The 22,566-nt window shown below is 40.7% G+C and overlaps 1 protein-coding gene across 1 annotated transcript in view; it reads right to left on the bottom strand.

Moving 5' to 3' along the window:
* Window positions 1-226: 226 nt before the first annotated feature.
* Window positions 227-22,566, bottom strand: part of ABCA13 (ATP binding cassette subfamily A member 13) — a 448,014-nt gene continuing 425,674 nt past the window's right edge. Inside the window, exons 61-63 of the mRNA XM_058534839.1 lie at window positions 2,850-2,955; window positions 1,474-1,611; window positions 227-818 (exon numbers count right to left, since the gene is read on the bottom strand). Coding sequence (XP_058390822.1) covers window positions 723-818; window positions 1,474-1,611; window positions 2,850-2,955 — 340 coding nt within the window. The 3' untranslated portion in view covers window positions 227-722. The remainder of the gene's footprint in view (window positions 819-1,473; window positions 1,612-2,849; window positions 2,956-22,566) is intronic.

Here is a 22,566-nt window from a genome sequence, read left to right as displayed (position 1 = left end):
TTTCTTTCTATACTCTCCTAAATTTATAATCTGTGAAACTCTGGTAAAACTTTTATAAATGATGCAGAGGGCCCAGGTCAATTTATTTAATTTGGTAAAGGGTTGACTAAAAGCTCCTTAATTTAAATATTTTTATAAAAGCATCTTTTGTATAAAACAATGGTAATTTTTTCATGTCATACCATAAAATCTCATCCAATATTAGGAAAAGTTTGCATTTAAACCATTAAATTTTTATATAGATACATGTAAGCATATCTAGTAAAAAGACAACAAAAATAGACAACAGTTCTAGGAACTATTTCCTAAACAAATAAATTAGGAAAGATTTTAGCTTTGGGGACTTTGGTTTCCTTAAAAGTAAAATGAAATGTTTGGAATGGACAATGTCCGACAGCCTTTCCAGCTCCAAAACGTCTCAGTTTGAACTCTGTGGATTCATTCACGCCTGTGTCACAAAGAAGCTGGCCCCACCTCAGCTTGGCAGAGAGAGTAACCTGATGGAGGAACTCCCCAAACGTCTGCAGAAAGAATGACCTTTCAGTTTGCTGGTTATTAATTAACAAAGAGTTTCAATATAGAAAATGACGGAAAGAATGAAATTTGACTGCCTGGAGCCTGTCTTCCCGCTCTTCTGTTGCACACTCACTCCTGTGATCTTTGAGTATTAATTGTAACAAAAGACAATGTTTTATTCCACTTAAAAACATCTTCTTTGGTTCTTAGATTGGCAAGTGATGCGGCTGGTGACAGTCAGTGGATGGATCGGGAGTAGACGGCGGAGTTTGCTGCTGCTCAGTAGCAAAATTAATAAATACCTGAAAGAAATGATGAAAATAATTGTCAACTTATAAGAACACTCGACTTTTTGTTCTCCACTACTATAAGGAGGAACATCCTCTCAAAAGACTGCCCAACTTTTCCTAAAAACCACAGATCATTCATTCATATCACCCCCTCTGAAATCACCATAAATAGGTAAGTCCATTGAGACCAAACTCCAGGAATGATAAACATTTCTGGACAATTAATAAATCACCTGGCAATTCTCCACGCCTTAAGCATGGCTTTAGAATGAAGTCGTGATTTAATTTTACATCCTGGTACTCTTAGTAAACCAAGCACTTTTTTCCCAAAGTTAGCTATCACTCAGTTACAATGGAGGCCCCTTAGTCATTTAGGGGGTAGGTAAAGTGGTGAAGGGAAGGTTAATGGGGCACGATTTTCCTACTGAATGACCAATGTGATTATGAACAAAGGGAAGTCCTGCTGAGTACATACCTTAGTGGAAAGTAGATAATAAACAAACCTCCTGACACTCACCACCCTTATGAGAATTTTATAAAATCAAACAGCGATTAATTAAAAGGAATGATGACCTCAAAAAGTAATCTGGCTAATTTTTAAATCAGCAGGGTTAGGCCTCAAGAACATACCAAAATGCAACCTGGTGAGTCCTTCAAGGTACCATACCTGTTCCAGAGTGGTTTGGTTAATGGAGTAATATTTGATATTCAAGAAGGTCTTATTAGTCTCTAGAACTTTGAACAGGTCAGCTAAGCATTCCCATCCTTTTGGCACATGATATTCCAATAAATTAAGGCGCTGCCCCTAAAAGCCCAAAAGAAAAATTGTATCACGTGTTTAGAAATCATTAAACAAAACTGATCATACTATATTTAATTGCCAAATAAGTTATCTTTTTTCAAATCACACATTGAAATACCAGCTAGGTGTGGGGGTCAGTTTTGTGAGTCTCCAATGAATGCTTATTGATGACAATTACCGTGAGACATATTTGGTAAGTGGTATTCCCCTGGGTTGAGGTACTGGTCTGCCCTTTTTCGCCCCCACCTTGCCACAAGCATAGGCAAGACCTCTCTAAGGGATAAGAAGATGCTTAGCAATAGTTGAGAAGTAGGAAGTTAATGTGGCATAACAGAGACATGTGGAGGCACTCTGAACTTCACTGGGACTTGGGTTTAATTCCCAGTTGCCTTCCCCACTATCTGAGCACTCTTGGTAAAATATTCAACCACTCTGAGCCTCATTTTCATACCTGCAGATGGAGATAACAGGAACTGCTGTATAGGGTCGTTTAGAGTGGGACTTGAGCATGAATGCTTGTGTCTTGCACAGCATGCTTCTTACCTGGTAGGATTTTACTCAATGGTCTTTGTTGAAACCATAGATAGGGAGTAGCTACTTTATAGGCTACCACCTATTAGAAGTTATGATAAACTAGGATCACACAGTCATCCAAGAGAATTGTAGACGGTGCTCCCCAAATGTTAATGTGCATAGATATCACCTGGTCACCTTCTTAAAATGCACATTTAGATTCAGTAGCCTGGGGCCTGAGATTCTGCAGGTCTAACCAGCTCCCGGGTGACGAACATGCTGCTGGTTCAGGGGTCACACTTTGCATCAAGTTTGTAGAGGATTACCATCCCGAGCACAGGACACTTCTTGTGAAATAATGCTGAAACCATTAAGCCTATAACCCCGCAGCAAACACAGGGAAGAAGTTAACTTTTACAATCTTCCATCCTGAACAAAAATGAGCTGTGCAATGGAGTTGTGCCCACAGATAAGGGGGGGATGAGTAACTACAGTCTGCCCTGGGCGACCCAATAAGTGGACAAGAAGACGTGTCCTTCACAGTGGTCAGGCAATATCCGCTGTCCATGCTATTTTTGGTGGGGAGGAGTGACCTATACTTTGCAATGAGGCCAAGACAATAGGCAGTATCTTATGACGGCAAAGAATTAAAACAGGAAAAAAGACAAGTGCATTTATGAGACTTTTTTAGCTGAAAATAAAGAAGTAATGCAAAATATTAGCACTACCTTAAACTGGATTCCCGGAAAATAGAGCTTCAAGCAGTCAGAAATAGCGCCGTGTTGATTGGTTTCCTTACAGAGCCAAACCTTGAGTGTATAACCTTCACCAAACCTGAGAGTTGAATGAAATAAAAATATGGTTACTATTATACGGACCTCGACAGGTAAATTCTAAGTTCATTTTCACAGGGAGGCAGTAAAAGAAATCCAAATCATTGGGAGACTTTGGATTCTCAAAAATATAATACTCAGAAATTAATTATAACTCAATTAAGCTGTTTGCTATAATTCATAGACACATACACTGATTTATCTTAAAAAAAAAAATCAGCATATCCTGGAATCAACATCTATTTGATAAAAGAGGGCAGGTGAAAATGCAAACCGTGGAAGCAAAGTGCTGGGTTACAGAAGTCGGAGCTGGGCTGGAGACTAACCCTGAGAAGCATTACTGCTTCAAGGTCTGTAATGATTAAAGTGGGGCTGGGAAAGGATGAAAGGGAATGCATGAGTAATTTAGCCAGACATTCATTTGTTTATCACGTAAAACAATTCTCCCAACTGTACTTCAACCCAGCAGGTCCAGTGACTGCAGGGGAAGCTGTTGGCCCGAGAGGCACTGTTCCTAACATTGCAGTTGTAGATGGTAGCTCCACTGGTGTCTGAGCAATGTGAGGTTATATTCACACCATAGAGCAATCTCAAATAGTAACTTCCAAGAATTTGTGAGGCTTCCAAAAACCTTTTATGTTTGTTATTCTACTGCATATCCCAGGTGCTTAGCATGGTGTTGGGCACATGACAGCACCTCAATAAAGTTCTGTTGAATAAAAACAAATACATGAACGGATCATGACGACAGCAATTTTTGTTGGTTTTGTTCACTGATCTATCTACCCCAAGTACCTAGAACTAGTAAATATTAGTTGAATGAATGAATGAATGAATGGTATGCCCAGAGCCTTACAAGCACCTTCATTAACAAAATATTGCTGAGAAAAATGTGTTACATTCAAGTAAACTTTCCCTAAGTGAAGATGACCCTAATAGGTTTATGGTCAAATCATTTTTCAGGTGAATCTACCTGGTGAAAAAGAGGGCCCAAAATAATGCAACCTTGTTTCAGTGACATGGATCACCCTTGCAAGCACTTCCTGAAATCCTAGTCTGGGTCCCATTTTCCTGCCTTCTGCCCTGATTTCACATCCCCTGAGATCTGTGTGTGGCCCCAACTGCCTCCCATCATGTAGAGTTGATGGTTTCGAATTGATTCATGGCTGAGAGGTTGTTGAGGAAATTGACAAAACATAAACGAAAGCAGACAGAGAAGCACCTCCCTAGCGCCTCTGCTCAGCCATCTCTAAGAATTTCTGAAGGCCACCAAGTGGGTCAGCCCAGGAGGTATGTGTTTTGGTTGCTCCTCTTCTGCTCAGGAGGATGTGTCCGACACTGTGCTGCTGACTAACAAGGGTCACTAACTCCATCTTCACCAAATTCCCCCAAATGGGTATGTGTTTCCTGTCTCACGTGGGGAAGAGACTGAGGCCCAGACAGCTGAAGGGGCTTCCCACGGTGAGGCGCGTGTGTGCAGTGTGAGCTACCTCTCTTCAGAGAGCTCTCAGCTGCGTCTGTTCATAAAGTTGGACATCCTGGGTGGGTGTTTCAGGAGGGAGATACATTTCTGTCTGGTGTTATGATTCCGAGGGCGTGGCATAATGCAGTGTTTGTGCTACGGCCTCTGGATCCACATGGACCGTCTGGGTTTGAATCCAGCTCCTCCCTCCGTGCACTAGATGTGTGATCCTGGGGACTGAACTTTTCTCACCTCTGTTGCCTCATCTAGGAAATGGGCTAATAATACCAGCTGCCTGATATGAGTGTTAGAAAACTGAATGAATTAATCCTTGCAAATCACTTGGGACAGCATCTGGCATGAGTAAATCGATAAACACACAGTGAAATTCAGGTTCTGCACAGGATATGACCAAAATGGAAGAACGCTTTCTTTGGTGTGAAGAAGCTCCCAATTTATTTGGGGAACTTAGATAAAAGCAGATGAAACAATTACAACATGAATCTGAAGCACTTACTACATAAAAATACAGTGGTGTGAGGCAACAGTAAGCAGACACATGACCTCACTCTTTTACGGACATTAGGATCCACTTTCACCATTAGCAAAATTGCAGCCTTATGGGCATATTTTGCTAATGTATTTTGAAAAACTCATGCTAAATTCCAATAACTGTCTAATAAATTCTCACCATAAGTATGTATATATATTAATATTTAAATTATTTCAAAATGAAGTTTTATTTGAACTAAGCCACTTCCAGCTTTACTCTAGAGAATCTAAATTATACAGTTCTTTAAAAAAAAAAAAACTCGAGAAAATGTTCCTGAAACGGTTTGGCAAATTCCTCAAGATCTTTCTAGAATAGTCAATAAGACCTCTGGACAGAAAACCCTAAAAGCATGGCATCTTCAGTAACTAAGAGAATCTTTGTAGATTATCAAATTCATTTATAATGCAAGCATCTTATTTATATTAGCTTTATTTTCTCATTTCTGCCTATAACCTATACATTTATGTCAATGATCTAAATTCTACAAAGGATTTATTTGATTGGTGTACTTTCCACAATCTAAAAGCTTTCAAAGAAGCCAAGAATAATTCGTTTATATATTCATTCACTGGTCTAACATTTCTAGATAATTCATTATGTCCACATCATTTGCATAGGCAGTGATCACATAATGATAAATAAATAGCATTATCTGCCGGTAAAGGTGCCTATAAGAAAAATTCAACCACTGTTTGTGATACATTTTGGTACCACAAACATTAAATGTGAAATACGTAATAAACGCGAAAATAGAAGAACAAGCGATGTAATAGTGGAATAATAAACATACACGCATATATTTTAAATGCCAGACATCTCCAGAGTACAGTGAGAGAGTGATGAGGGGTTAGGTGAGTGAGGGATAGAAAGCAAACGCTTATGTGAGCACTTGACTGCTGTGCAGCTGGCAGCCCTGTAGTAGGAGCTTCCTCTTGTCATCTCAGTCCTCACAGTGACCCTACCGATGGAGGAGGAAACCAAGAGAGAAAACTGAGCAAATTAGTACTATCGTGGAGGCACTGAGCACACAGTACCCCATTTAATCCCCAGAGATTTCAATGTTGCTGCTTCTGTCTCTATTTTGCAGAGAAGAAACAGAGGAGGTCAGGTAACTTGCTCAAGGTCACGCAACTCAGAGAGAATGGAGGGAGGCGCAGGCTCAACACTGGTCTGTGGAGGTCAAACTCCAGCGTGTAGCAGGATCTTGCCTAATGGTCCACGCTCACGGCATTCTTTAAGGCTTTCACATCAAGCAGTTCATTTTACTCATACAACCACCTTGTGCACAGAATAGAACAGATGGCGTTTCTTCTTTATAAAATGTAAAACTGTGATGTCTAAAGAGGTCTAGAGATTTTTCACTGTCACTCAGCTTATGATTGGCAGAGATGGGATAAACCTGGCCTTCTTATTCCAAAACCATGTCTCTTCACCTCAAGTGCCTTTATTATTTCAACTTCAGTTAAGTTTGGTTCAGAAAACTTTCTAATCATTGCATATGCAAATGAGAATGGCTGGGAGGATTATGGATGGAAGATATTAACATAAAGAGATCTCTGACAAATAACAAATAAAAGCAGCATTTGGCAACTGGCACCAGCATTCCTCCTGAGGAAGACACTGTCTTTGAAAAAAACCTCCATGAGCTTCTAAGTTTAAAGGCAAGATCTCAGCGGGTGGATGACACAGCATCACAATAAAGAGAAGCTTGATCCATATCAATACACATCTTTCCCGGACGATTCCTCTCTATGGCCAAGATATCACTTTCTTAAATGACTCTGCTAGCCACAGATCCAGAATTCAGAGTGTGGGTCAAAGCTGTCACTAGGAAAGGCCAACAGAACTGTCTCAGAACTCAGGAGACCACGCTAGCTTCAAAACTAGAAGACTTCCATCCAGAGTCAAACTCCTTAGCTCAGTCCACCAGGCTCTCTGTGATCTGAAGAGGCCTCTATGACCTCTCTTCAGTCTGCCCTCACCAGATTTCCTTTCCTCCACTCGTTTGACACATTTATTTAGTGCTCAGTGTGCAATGCCCTATTCTGGGTATGGAGGCCTTTGCCTCAGAAGCTCTTGAGGGATTGGGGTAACTTTTCCCTGTGCATCCAAGTTTGTGTAGCATCCTTCTATCATATCAGCTATTACAGTAGAGCCACTTGACAGCAAGACTCCTAGACTCTTCTGTCTGGAGCCCAGTTCATATTTGAGAAATTAATGAATGGATTAAATTCCTTGTTAGAGTTTGAAGTAATGGAAACAATATTTCTTTCCTAACTGAACAGCAATATGTACTAAATATTTCTATAATTTTCCTTCCTTTTGGAATAATTGAAAAGGACCATTTTAAAGCATGGTGCAAGCCAAGTCAGCAGGATGGAAAGACAGGTGCCCTCATCTTCAGCACTATACTATTTTCACCCACCAAACAAGCACCAGAGACCATTTTTTTCTGGGTGCTGGGATTATAGCTATAAGAGACAGTCCCTCATGCAGCCTCTTGTGTTTTTTCACAATCTCTGAAAATTTTCCTTCATTTCAGAAATACCCTATAATCTAGATAGATAAAACATACTTTTTAAAGGTGACAATATTACTAGCGATTTTCTATATTTCTCAATCTTGACAAATGGGCATTTCTTTTGTTTTTTTCCTTTTTATTTTTAAAGAGAATGTCAGGATATAAATGGAACTGTTATCCATGAAGCTGAAATCCTGACACCATGATTTCCACTCTGAGTAACAGAAGAAAACTCTTGTTTAGAGCATAGAGGAACCCCCAGAAGTTCTTTATTGTTGAAATAAATTGTCGATATGATTTTCTGGTTAATAGAAGAATAACAAAAGCTCCTAAATGTGTAACAATCCTCATGCATAAAAGTGAGGGACAATAAGACAATAAAAATCAATGAGCAGGCTGGTTCAATTTAGTAGAAAGCCACAAAAGCCATCTGAGAACAAAAAAACACAGGTGGTCTTATCATTCTGTAGGACCCTATGCATAGCCCCTGTTGAATCTTACTTAGTAAGAGAACACAGGCCCTAAAATGGAAATGCTACAAAGTGGCACGTTTTCCTACAGCAAATAAAATCCAAAGCCTGATAAACAAAGAGAATGACATTTTTGTGGGTTGAGTGTCCATCCATCCAGGGTGACATAAGCACCAGAAGGGAAAAGTTTTTGGGAAAGAGAAACGTTTCTAGCAGATCAATTGGTGTCCTGTCACATCAAACATCTTAATATGGCCAACACTGGGGTCTCACTGCTGTTCAAGTCAGCCACCAAGCTGTTCTCACACCACAGTCACGTCAAAAGGCAGTGGAACTAAGTAGTCATGCTCATCCTGATTTTTCTCTCTGAGGCTACCAAAATAATTAATCAAACACCCCATGGAAGAAGACCATGGCAATCTACTTTCTGGTTTTATGAGTGCCGCCCAGAGAGAAGCCCAGGAGGGAGAGACCTGAGGTGGAAAACACCATCATTAAGATGGTAATCTTCAAAGCCAGCACACCTTCTCAGCTGCCATCTGTGCAAAGATCACAGCTTTGTAAAGTACTTCAGCAGGGGGGAAGGAATTCTGCTACAGGCACACAAGCAAATGCACGTTATTCCATTTGGTTGTGGTTTGAAGCCTTTTGGGGGATGACGGTCCTTTTGGAACATGTGATTAAACCTCTTCTGCATTCAGTTTCAGAGGGAGTGCAGTCAGATCCCATGTAATATACCCTTTAAAAAAATAATGGAATAATAAGTAAAATGGATGATTTTCTTAGCAGAGAGGAATTGCTTTAAGGAGCAGCCTCCTTCCCCTTGTTGAGAAAATGCTTCAATGAGCCAGATTCAGGCTGCAAGTCTCTGGGGCCTACATGTAGCTGGAACTTGCCAGCTGGACACCAGGGTGAGGATGGGTTACCAGCCAGGGGAGGCCGGAGAAGAAGCAATAGAGAATGCAGGATGTGGCCAGGTGGATGGAAAGCCCAGAGCACCGTGATGACCTCCCCCTCAGCCTCATCTTCAACAAACATCAGGAAAGTGATATGTTCACACAATACTTGAGACAGATGTGCCTGTGTGTGTGTGTTGGGGGGTGGGGGGGCGTTAATAATGAGAGGGCCACACGGCTGGACTGACCTGGCTCCCAGACCCAGGCAGCAAGCACTCAGGTGGGACCTTGCAGATACAAAGACAGGATGGGGCACACAGACAACACAACGTCCCAGGAATTCACAGAACCCTTGGAGCGAGGGTCTCTGAACCCTCACTGCGTGAAATTGGTAAGGTTTTCCTAAGTCTCCCGTGAGCAAAGTAGACCTTGGTGATTTATGGGTTACAAAAATAAATCATCAAGACAGCGAATGTTTTCCAAATATTACTCTGGATCCCTCTAAACACAAATTAAAAACTAGATGATCTGTAACAAAGAAAATGTTAATTGGGATCAGCTTTCCACAATACAACATGTGGATGTGTATATTTAAGGTGACTCTCTGGTTTCTCTGTAAACAATTGTGTTAGACTGATTTTCTAGATAGAGCCTGATCAAAAGACTGGTACTTGCCCTTATGCAATGGCTTTAATCACTCAAATATGCTTTTATAAGCAACAACATTAAAATTATAAATGTTATAATAATGAGAGGAGAGCAGGGGCTGTGTCTCCAATGAGAGGAGATATAAGGAAATCAGATATCTAAAAAGGCCTCAGAAACAGTCAACGTAGACTCCTCATTTTAAGGTCACAGTCACTTCAGGTGTAGGTATAAAACCAGCACAAAGTGGATGTAAATATATGTTTTTGAAAGAGGATGGCCAGACTTCCAGCATGACAGTGTGAGGAGCTCTGTGAACCCATTCAGCAAAAAGGATAAAAAGCAACCATTTAAAGTCTCCAGAAACAGTCTTTAGGGCATACAGCAAGTGAAAAAACATTTGCTCAAAAAGTCTATTAAAACTGAGTAAGAACAGCAAGATTTTGTGGTATCTGACCTGAGACCTGCTCCCTGCCTCCCACCGCCAGCCCAGCAAGATGGAAACTCCACTTCAGACTGCTGCTTACAAGAATACAGGGCTCTTTCTTCCCCAGCTCCCAGTCAGAGGACTATCTTCCTGGGAGGAGCAGAATGTCAGCATTCTCCATCTTTCCCCAGCTACCTGTTGCTGAGACTAAATTCCAGAAAAATGCAACAAAGAGTTGGGAGCTCCCTTCTTCTGCCTAGCCCTCATTCATGGCATGGAGCTTTAACTTGGGTGTGACCCCACTGAGAATACTGGGGCCCAGGTCACCCTTTCCTCTGGCTCATGAAGCAGTGGTTCCACACCTGAAGAGGCACACTGAGGAAGACCTGAAGCTACTATCCAACCTGCTCCATTGAGCACTCAGCTCCTAAAGCAGTGTTGTAACAAAAGCTATAAATATATACCTGCTCTTCTTTCTTCTAACAGCTTCTTTAAAAAACATAAAAATTATACCAAGTAATAATTATAATAACCTATTACTGAGTTTGCAACATTTATAAATGTAATATATATAACCAAAATAAAACCAAGAAGGGGAAAAGGTATGAGAAGGTAACATATCTATATCTCCTTGGCATTAAGTTAGCTTAAATTTGAAGCTAATTCTGATGAGTTAAGATGTATATGATAAGCCCTACAGCAACCACTAAGGATATAACTAAACATATATATAGTGTAAAAATCACTAAGAAATTAAGATACTATGTTAGAAGATAATCACTTGATGCAAAAAAAGCAGTAAAGGAGGAATAGTGAAGCAAAAGAAACATGAAGATATACAGAAAATAAAAAGTGAAATGGCAGATATAAATCTGACTACATAAATAATAACATTAAATGTGAGTGGATTAAACAATTCATGCAAAAGGCAGTGATGATCAGACCAGAAAAGATCCAAAAATATGCCATCTACAAGAGATACATTTTAGATTCAAAAATACAAATAGATTGAAAATAAAAGGATAGAAAAAGATATGTCATGCAAACTGCAACAACAAAAAAGTAGGCATCACTATACTAATATGACACAAAGTAGAGTTTAAAACAAAAATATCACTGGGGCCGGCCCCATGGCTTAGCAGTTAAGTGTGTGTGCTCCACTACTGGTGGCCTGGGTTCGGATCCGGGTGCGCACTGACGCACTGCTTGTCCGGCCATGCTGAGGCAGCATCCCACATACAGCAACTAGAAGGATGTGCAACTATGACATACAACTATCTACTGGGGCTTTGGGGAGAAAAAGGGAAAAAACAAAAAAGAGAGAGAGAGAGAGAGAAGGATTGGCAATAGATGTTAGCTCAGGGCCAGTCTTCCTCAGCAAAAAGAAGAGGATTGGCATGGATGTTAGCTCAGGGCTGGTCTTCCTCACAAAACAAAAATCACTGAAGAAAAAAAGGGAAATTTTATAATGATACAAGGGTTAATCCTCTATCAAGAAAATATAACAATTATATACATATATGTACCTAATAATAGATCACCAAAATACATGAAGAAAAAACTCACAGAACTGAAGGAAGAAATAGACAATTAAACAATAATAGTGGAAAGAGCAACCTGGAAGAAGATCAATGAGGAAATAGCAGATCTTAACAACACTATAAACCAACAAGAACTAAAAGGCATCTATAAAACCTTCACCAAACAGCAGCAGAATATACAATATTCTCAAGTACACACGGAACATTCTCCAGGATAGACCACGTAGAAGGTCATAAAACAACCTTCAACAAATTTAAATATTTTCTGATCATGATGGAATGAAATTAGAAATAAATTACAGAAAAACTTTGGAAAACTAACAAATATGTAGAAATTAAAATCTTCTCAATAACCAAGGTGGTAAAGAATAAATCACAAGGAAAATCAGAAAATACTTTGAGATAAATGGAAATAACTCAAAATACCAAAGGTTTGGGGTTCTGCTAAAGTATTGCCTAGAAGAAAATGTATAGTTTTCAGTGCTTATATTAAAAAATAAAAAAGATCAAAAACCAACCTAATCTACCACCAAAGACATGGTAAAAGAAAAGCAAACTAAACCTCAAGCAGGAAGGAAGGAAATAATAAAGATTTGAGTGGAAATTAATGAGATAGACAATAGAAAAGCAATAGAGAATATCAATGAAAAAAAGCTGGCTCTTTGAAACGATCAGCAAAACTGACAAACTTTTAGCTATACTGGCCAAGCAAAAAAGACAGAAGATTCAAATCACTAGACTGAGAATTAAAGATAAGACATTACTATAAACCTTATAAAAATAAAAAGGATTATAGAGGAATACTATGAACTATTGTATTTCAATATATTATATAAATTAGATGAAATGGACACATTCCTAGAAAGATAAAAACTACTAAAACTGACTCAAGAAGAAAAAGACAATATAGACTTACAACAAGTAAACAAATTGAATTAATAATTTAAAAACTATCCATAAACAAAAAATGCCAGGCCTAGATGGCTTCACTGGTGAATTCTAACCAACATTTAAAGAAAAATTAATAGCAAGTCTTCAAAAATTCTTCCAAAAATGTCAAAAGGAGGAACACTTCCCAGCTTATCCTATGAGGCCACTACTACCGTGTTATCAAACCAGATAAAGGCATCAGAATAGGAAAAAAAAAATAAAAACTATAGACTAATATCTATTATGAACATGGACACAAAAATGCTCAACAAAATACTAGCAAACTGAATATGACAACATAAAAAAATAATTGTATACTATGACCAAGTGGGATTCATCCCAGGGATGCAAGCTTGGTTTATCATTTGAAAATTAGCTAATGTAATACACAATATGATCATCTCAATAAATGCATGGAAAGCATTTGACAAAATCTAACATTATTTTATGATAACAACACTCAACAAAATAGGAATAGAAGTTTCTCACTAAGGGCAATAAGGAAAACCCACAATTAACATAAGACTTGATAAAAAAACTAGAAGCTCTCCTCCTAAGGTCAGGAAGAAGAGGAGGGTGTCCACTCTCATAACATCTATTTGACATTTTACTGGAAACTGTACCCAGAGCAATTAGGCAAGAAAAAGAAGGCATCCATGTTGGAAAGGAAGAAGTAAAACTATATCCATAAATGGCATGATCGTGTATATAGAAATGCCTAAGGAATCCACTAAATACTGTTAGAACTAATAAATGAGTTCAGCAAGGCTGCAAGATATAATCAATGCACAAAAATGACTTGTATTTTTACACATTTGCAATGAACAATCCAAAAATTAAGTTAAGAAAACAACTCCATTTATAATAGTATCAAAATAAATAAAATACTTAGGATTAAATTTAACAAAAGAAGTGCAAAATTTATATTCTATAACTAGAAAACATTGTTAAAAAAATTAAAGAAGATTTAAATGAATGGAAAAACATACCATGTTCATGGTTCAGAGGACTTAAAATTGTTAAGATGGTGATACTCCTCAAATTGGACTACAGATTCAACACAATCTCTATCAGAATTCCTGCTGACTTCTTTGCAGAAATTATAACCTGATTCTAAAATTCATATGTCATTGCAATGGATCTAGACTAGCCAAAACAATCTTGAAAAAGAGGAACGAAATTGGAGGACTAACACTTCCTAATTTCAAAACTTACTACAAAGCAACAGTAATCAAGACAGTGTGGTACCAGTATCAGGACAGATTTACAGATCAATGAAATAGAATTAAGAGTCTAGAAATAAACCTGTGAGTCTACAGTCAACTGGTTTTTGACAAGGTTGCCAGGATCATTCAATGGAAAGAATAATCTGTTCAACAAATGGCGCTGGGGGAACTGGACAGCATGTGCAGAAGAATGAATACAAAAGTTTACTCAAAATGCATCAAATACCTAAATGTAACTGCTAAAAATATAAAACTCTTAGAATCATACATAGTGGTAAATCTTCACTGTCTCTGATTTCACAGTGGATTCTTAGATATGACACCAAAAGCTTGAGGAACAAAAGAAAAAAAATAGATAAATTGGGCTTTAACAAAATTAAAAACAGTTGTGCTTCTAAGGAGGCTATCAAGAAAGCAGAAAGGCAAATCATATAACGGGAGACAATATTTGCAAATCATATATCTACTAAGGGACTTATATCTAGAATATGTAACTCTTTCAGTTCAATAATAAAAGACAAATTTTTAAAATGGGCAAAGGAGGTAAATGGACATTTGTCCAAAGAAGATATACAAATGGGCAATAAGTACGTAGAAATATGTTCGACATAGTCATCAGGGTAATGCAAACCAAAATCACAATGAGATGCTCCTTCACACTCACTGGGATGGCTAAAAGAAAATTCAGATAATAAAAGGTAATGACAAGGATATAGAGAAATTGAAATCTTCATTCACTGCTAATAGGAATGTAAAATGGTGTAGCCAATTTGGAAAACAGTCTGACACTTCCTTAAATGGTTAAGCATAGAGTTACTACATGACCCAGCAATTTTGCTCCAAGATATATGCCCAAAGAAACAAAAAGATATGGCCACACAAAAACTCATAGTGATTGTTGTAAACAATAAGCAATATAATGCATAATAGCTAAAAAGCGGAAACAGCTCCAATGCCCATTAACAATGGATAAACAAAGCGTGTACATTATTTGGCCATAAAATGAAATGAAGTACTGATAACACAGATTGATCTTAAAATATTACGCTAAGTGAAAGCTGCCAGTCACAAAAAAACACATATTATATAATTCCACTTACATGTTAATAATAGACAAATTTATAGAGACAGAAAATAGATTACTCGGGGCTTAGGGCAGGGGTGAATAGAAGAGGGATAGCTAAAAGGTTAGAGTTTCCTTTTGAGATGATCAAAATGTTCTAAAATTAACCGTGGAGAAGGTTGCACATAATTGTGAATAGGCTAAAAAGTACTGAATTATACACTTTGAATAGGTGTATGATATATGAAGTATATATCAGTAACGTTGTTAAAAAGCAAAGAGAGAGGATGGCCGTGGTTTAAAAAAAAAGAGTTACAAAATGTTTGGGGATGGTAGCAGATGGTAAATAGGGCTCCAGTTCTTTGGGCCTTCCTCCATCCACACCGCTGCCATGTAACCTCGCCGCGTTCCTTGACTAATGGGGGGTGCTACCTTCCTACACTTTTTCTTTAGTCATGTGACTTGGTTTGGCTAAAGGGACATTGGCAGGTGTGATGTGAGCCCAGGCTTGAATCATACTTATGCAGTTTGGCCTTCTGTTCTTGTATCCCCACCACTCAGGCACTGATCCCAGGAGGAGGATGAGAGACAGATGGAGCAGATCCAGCCCAGTCAAGGCCCACCCGGGGCCAGCCCATCTCCAGACAACCTGCAGATTCATGAGGATGAATGATAATTGTATAAGCCACTGGGTTTTTATGAACTTTGTTTTGTTGCTTTCTGTAACAAAATCTAACTGATGTAGAGGGTTCTTTTATGCTTTTGATAAAATGGAGCCAAAAATTAAATTTGTAAAATGCTTCTAAACTGTGAAACAAAGATATGTTGAGTGTTTTAATGCATTTTCTTTGAATACACACACACACACACACACAGATACACCACATATGTACACAGGCAAACACATACACCACACACACACAGAGATAAACGACACACACGCACACCCCACAGATATACACACATACACATACTACACACATACACACAAACACATAAATTTTAGGCTAACTGAACCCAGAGTAAATGAACCTTCTCCCAAATCCCAATCTTGAATAATTTTAAACTTGAAATACCGTTCTGACCCAACAGAAATCCATTTCCTTGGTTAGGCTGTGTTTTCTTGTGCTTAGGCTGTATTTACAATCAGAATTCATAACTCCATAGTGTAGAGGTGAGTTTTCAAATGGCACATTTTCGCTGTGTGCACTGCATGTTAATTCCTGGCAGGCCAGTGTGCACCAGTGCTGACTCTGGCTCTCCAGCAGAGGTGACAGGAAAACACCACCAAGGCCATGGCAGCAATTAGGCCTGAATAATACACCTGATAGTTTCTGCTAATGCAGACGCTGAGCACAGACAGAGCCCTGTTTCTAAACGCAGCAAACTCACAGTGAATAATGCAGACTGTTTTGAGAGAAAGTGTCTAGAGATCAATGGGATCTGAATAAAAGTCTTTATCAAAGGGGTTAATTATTGTTATTAGTAGTAGTTGTTCATTAAGGAAGACAGAGCCTGGATGCTTCCACAGACTCATCTGATTCCTCTTTTAAAGTCCAGTCACAGCAACCTGGATGGAACTATTATTTAGTAAAGGCTACCATGTGGCAGGGACTTTATATTCATTCACGCATTCATTGATTTATCTGTACAACAAATACCTTGAGCCTGTGTCATTACCTGGTACTGTCTCAAATGTTAAGGATATGGATGTAAACAAAACACAGGTGCACCCTCAGAGAGCTTACATTCCACTGTGAAGAAGTTGAAAATAATCAGGTAAACAAATTAATGTTGTGTTTAATATGTCACAGGAAGTATTAATCTGTTTAGATTCATGCATGAATAACAGAAAACCAAAAGTAGCAGGGATATTAGCAAGTTTAAAATCTGAAGTCAGGCAGCTCAGAGCGGATAAGGCATTCCTTTGGCCCATTCTGTCTTATTGCTCTGCTCACAGGCCTCTGTTGCTGAGGTTGCCTCATGGTCCAGGATGGCTGCTTCATCTCTAACAATTGCATCTGCATTCAAGTCACAAGGAAGGAAGGGGCAGAAAAAGTGCACACCACTTTCTACAAATCCATATCCTTGAAGTTGGAAATATGTCTTCTATTATATCTCTTTGGCCACATGTAGTAGTTGTGACAGCTGGGAAATGAATTCTTACTTTGAGGTAGCCATGTGGCCAGCTAACATCCAGGAGTTATCATCCTTCTCTGAATGGGAGACTAGAGACTGGAGACCTCTCTGAAGGGTGACAATTGAAAGAACTGAGGGAATGAGCCATGCATTTATCTCAGGGAAAGAGGAAGTCACAGCCCTCAGCTGGGAACATAATTGGTGTATTCCTCCATTTCTTTTCATAATACTATAAAATATGTATGATTGTCCTCATTTTAGGGAAAAAAAAAACCTTTCAGAAATGTTAAATAACTTTTTCAAAGTCCTATAGGTGGTGTTAACGGGTCTGACTCTAATCTCTTCTGTCTTATCAAACCATGCTGGCTTTCCAAGAGGAGTCAGCCCATGTTTTAAGAAGAGAATCTGTTTTCTCAGTAGATACAACAGCAAGTAAATTCAACAGAGAATCCTGCAGCTGTCATCATGGCAGTTCCCGTGATAGCCACCCGAGGCAGGGCGCTGTTCTCTAGTCAGCTATAGGTAAAGTGAGTTGAGACAACAGCAGTGGTATAAAAAGAATAAGAAACTTAGGAGTCAAGAAATTGAGTTTGAAAACTACTTCTTTCAAAATCAATTCTGTCTTTTGGGCCAAATGCCTAACTTCTTTAGGTCTGAGTTTTTTTATTGTGAAGTAGGTAAAATATCTATTTATGTTGCAAGGATTGAAGGAAAGAATGCACAGAAGGCATTTGGCAAATGACCCATGTTCAGTAATGTTTACACAGATACAGCAACACGGACGTGAGCCCTGACCTCAGAGTTAATAAACATTGATGCAGAGCTGTGATGATTTCTACTCTGCTACTCCAGCCCTTTGTCTCAACAAAAGGCAAGAATCACTCCCAACTTGAGGTGTCTTCTCCTGCCTCCTGCCCTGGCGAAAAGCACCAGAGGCAGAATACCAGCAGCCCTTCACGTGAAATGCCCAGAAAGCCACCAGTGGCTCACAGAGGACATGCCCCACACCCAGATCCTCCTCGCCCTCCAGCCCTGCCTGACTTCTCCGTTTCTCTAATGACAACACTATCTTTCCATCCCCCAAACCCACAGCCTAATGATCACAATGGCTCCTGCTTTCCTTAAGCCCCAGACCAGTCACTTGAAAAGTTCTATTATTTTTTTCTGCAAAGCCTTCTTCTCCACATGTTCTGTCACCAGCCAACTTCGGGTTTCTTATCTAACTTCCAACGAGAAAACAAAAATAGCCATTCAATAGGCTACTCTTGCTCCTCCCCTCTTGTTGCTTCCCTTTCCTCTCCCATTTTTTTACCCTAGAATTAGAACCTCCCATGTCTCTTCCTATCACCACGAATGCATGCACAGTTGATTAGCTGCCTAGGAATAAATATAGTTTAAATGTCTCATCTCTCATAAAGCATGCCCCTGTCTCCTCCCAACCTCTGCTGTGTGTACTCTAAAAGCTTCTCATAGCACTTCTGGTCTCTCATATAATTTTTGATGTGTGTGTCTAGTGTACTTCTGGTAGGGGTCATGCCTTATTCACCACTCAGTCCCAAGACTCCAGCGCTACGTAAACATTCTATAACGTTTGCTGACTTAGCTTGAGTTGCATCACACAGCCTTTTGTTCACCAGTCTCTTAGGACAATTATCACACTGTGTTGCATTTATCTTTATGTGTGTGTGCATGTGCATGACACTAGACGATGAGTTTAGTGAGAGAAGGAACTACGCCTTTGTGGTCTCTCATTAGATGGGTGCTCAAAAAACGTGTGTGAATGACCAGGAATCACTATGCGAGTCTTAAATCCACATAAAACTGTCTCAACCACTTCCATTTTCCATCTTCATTGTGGGTGAGAAGCAGTATGTTTGCTCTTAAGAGAAAATAGGAGAAAAGGAAGGCAAGGTGTCCCCCTTCAGTAAGATGACAGCTCCAGGTTCATGATCTGAATCTCCAAGACCAGAGGCATCCACTCGAACTGCCCAAACGTGAGAAGGGCATGCAGATCAGAAACTTCCCCCAGGGGCCGGCCTGGTGGCACAAGCGGTTAAGTGTGCTCACTCTGCTGCGGTGGCCGGGGTTCACCGGTTCAGATCCCGGGCACGCACCAACGCACCGCTTGGCAAGCCATGCTGTGGCGGCGTCCCATATAAAGTGAAGGAAGATGGGCACGGATGTTAGCCCAGGGCCAGTCTTCCTCAGCAAAAAAGAGGAGGATTTGCAGATGTTAGCTCAGGGCCAAACTTCCTCACAAAAAAAAAAAAAAAAGAAAGAAAGAAAGACAGAAACTTCCCCCAGGTAATTACATGAGAGCAACACCGATTGTGCCCATGCAACACAACACTGTGAAAGCAAGGAGATGACACATTGCATATAACAGTGTTGTGGACACACACTGAGGAGAGGAAAGGGAGCCACCTTCTCTCTCTTAAAAGAACCATTTCTAGTACAGAGAATTACTTCAGTGGCTAGTAGAAGCAGTTGAATTATATGATGCTTTAAAACAAAGCAAAATGTAGAAAAATTGTATTCAGTAGCCCACGATTCCACAGTTCCACATCGTCGCAGAAATCATTACACATCCTCATGTACAAACTGCCTTCCTCATTTGTGAAAATGACGTAAACCTATCGAATTATCTAGTTCATGTTTAAATGAGCCAGTTTATTATTTGGTGATGTAATCTTAATCTAAGCTTTCATGTTTATAGCAATGTTTAATAGAAGTGTTAAATCAAAGTTGCCACACTGAAGCATGCAGTGTTACATAAGTTATATTAGTTTGCAGCTACCCAGATCGTCATAGCTTGAGAGCTCAAACATCATTACAGCTCCTTTCACATCTTAAACGAAAATCTACGAACAAATCCTAAAGACTACTCTTCGTACTCGAAGTAAAATGGCTACATAACATATCATTGATGGCATCCGTTGAAGTTTATTCGAGTCCTAAAGTTCTCATGTTGGACAACACAAGGAAATGCAATATTTTCTTAAATTATTTAAAGCTTTGTTTTGCTTGCACATCTCCCTACAGAAGTTGGCCTGGCATCCTTAGAATTGTAACCTCTGTGCTTAAGAAGCATTATTTTCTTTCCCTAGGAGAATTGCTTTTAATATTCTTAACTCTCCTGCTTAAGTCAGTCCCAAGGGAGGGAAAAGCAAACAGGTGCAATTTGCAGCTGTTATAGGTTCCCTGCAGGGGGGTCATGAATGTGCTCACAGCCTGCAGGTGAAAAGGCAGCTCCCAGGTTCTCAGGATGTACTCCAGTTATGACACGCAGAAGATCTGGGACTGCATCCCAAATTACCAGGGACAGAGCACCAGCACCCACAGAGGTTAATGTTAACCATTCCTGGCTACCAGGTAGCTGCCACGCCACTCCAGCTTTCCTTGGATAACTCAGCCTCACACACTCACATGCACACACACACATCCACACACAGTATCTGCTCACACATAAGCTTATGAATATCTATTCCACATCATATGACACTCTTGAAACGAAAGCCCTAGAGCACAGCTTATTCAGTCTAATAAGCTACCCTCAACTGAGGAAAGAATCCAATCAGAAGAATGAGAGACTGCAGATAGTCCCCCAACATCTGTTTTCCCTGATTTTCTCCATAACAGAAAACTAAGTTTATTTAAATGACAAAGTATCCAGCTAAAGTCTGCTAGCCAGTTCCTAGAGATAGGAAACCACCTGCCACAAACATGGTTTTCAAACACACAGCAGCAAATCCAAAGCCCACACCACGACCTCCTCCTCTGTGGGCCTCTCACACCCAGGCACTCTCCCCCTGACCTCATCACCCAGGGCCTGGGACCAGACAGCTAGGGAGACCCCGTCCTCCAGAGCCTGCTGACATTATTCACACCAGCCAGTCCTCAGCCTGGCCTGTTCCTTCCACAGAAACCATAACAGAGGTTCTTGCCCACATTTTCCCCTCACCCGCTCTGCACCCTGACCCATCCATGTGGCCCTCTGCGACGCGGTGTGCCCGTTCTCCTTAGGAACTGTGAGTGACAAACTTTTCAAAGGCAATCATCTCCTGATCTGTCAGCCTTACTGTGCCTCACATTTTCCATTAATACACTACATTTTAAAGCAGTGGGTGAGGGAGGAGGCAGTCTGGGCATGCAGCAGGCTGTCAGGGTTGATGCTCTGAACGGAGCAGGGGAATGACACTTGGTGTCCTTTGGAGGAAACTCCTCTGATGTGGGAGGATGTGTGGGCTGTGCTTAGGGCCCAGGAAAGGAAGGCAAAAGTGCAGGAGGAGGGAAAAGAATCAGGGCAGCAGTGTCTGGGCACTGTGCGTAGGGGGGACGACTGAAACCACCACAGAGGGTGGTAAGGAGAGGCAGTGCCACCAGCAGATCGGAGGAAGAGGGGTGGACCTGGACCTGGCCTCGCTCTCCAGACTCAGGGGCGATGGATCTGGGGTGTGGAGGAGGCACCATTTGTCACCTGAGTATTTCTCCAGGGCTGTGCCTGTCCCAGAGGATGGGGACACAGAGGACACGGTTTGGGCAGGGTCACACTGTGTTCTCCTTCCATTTCTCTTTTCCTTTTATTTCTCTCTCCCTACATCTCACCCACATTCTTTCCTTCTCTTTATCATTGCGTGGCTCTTGATTTTTCTCATCCTTACATCGCTCTCGGCCCACCCTGGACAATGAGTGCTATGCACAGTGAGCTGTCATGCAGGCGTGGGCCTTGGTGTCCGCTGAGGCTCTCAGCCACTGCCATAGTGGAATTTGCAGGAATTACACTGAACTGTGTGGGTTCTAGTTGCTGACAAGGTCAAGATCAACAATGAGATTTAGAAGGTAAATGGTGGCTAAACCCTCACTCTCTCCTGGCTCTTGCCCTCCTCTGTCTCTCACTCTGGGCTCTTGCTGCACCTGCCCCTTGTGGGTCCTCAGGAACCATTCCTGCCTTCCACTTGGCTCTCTAGGTCTCGCCTCTGTGGGGCTACTGCAACTCCTGGCATCAGCTCCCCCCTTGAGGCAGACATCTCCCAAGCCAGGCCAGGACCCTTCCCACCCACCTTCTGCATCTCCACAGGGAAACCCTTCAACTCAAGTCCTAATGCAAACTCAGGATCATCTCTTCCAAATCCTGGCTTTCTCCTGAGTTGTCTCCTCAGACTGTCTTCCCACATCCCCCCCTCATCCCCTGCTCTCCCTTCCTCATGCTCTCCTCACTCTTTTCAAATTTTCTCAGTCCCAAGTCACAAGATCATCTTTGACTCCTCTTATTCTCCGTTCCACACATCTCCTCGGCTGCTACCTTTCCTGATGCTCTCAGCATAATGTTGTTCAGACTCACTGCTGATTAATACTTCCTTCCACTGGTTTAGTTCTGGCTTTTATTCTCTCTCACAAACCACTGTAGAAGCTCCTCGCTGACCCAGCTCACTTCTTGCTCTCCTTGATCCTGAAAAGCGCAGGTAGTACACTGGGACGAAAAGTCACTTCTACTCAAATTGCGCACAATAATAATGGCAGCAAACATTAAACCACGGTCTGAGCAAGGCCCTCCTCTAAGTGCTCTCACACTCATTTTGTCATCACAATGACCATCCTACAGCTGGGGAGACTGAGACAGAGCAGTCTCATGATCAGCCGGCAGGAGCAGCCAGACCAGGCCTCCGTCTCTGCTGAGTGTTCCCCACTGCGAGAGCCCAGCAGTGCCTCAGCACACAGCACTAGGGGCCCACCATGAAA

The sequence above is a fragment of the Diceros bicornis genome, chromosome 41, assembly GCF_020826845.1.
Source record: "Diceros bicornis minor isolate mBicDic1 chromosome 41, mDicBic1.mat.cur, whole genome shotgun sequence".
In the NCBI taxonomy this organism is placed as follows: domain Eukaryota; kingdom Metazoa; phylum Chordata; class Mammalia; order Perissodactyla; family Rhinocerotidae; genus Diceros; species Diceros bicornis.
The sequence above is the reverse complement of the archived record's forward strand: the minus strand, read 5'-3'. Positions and strand labels throughout refer to the sequence as shown.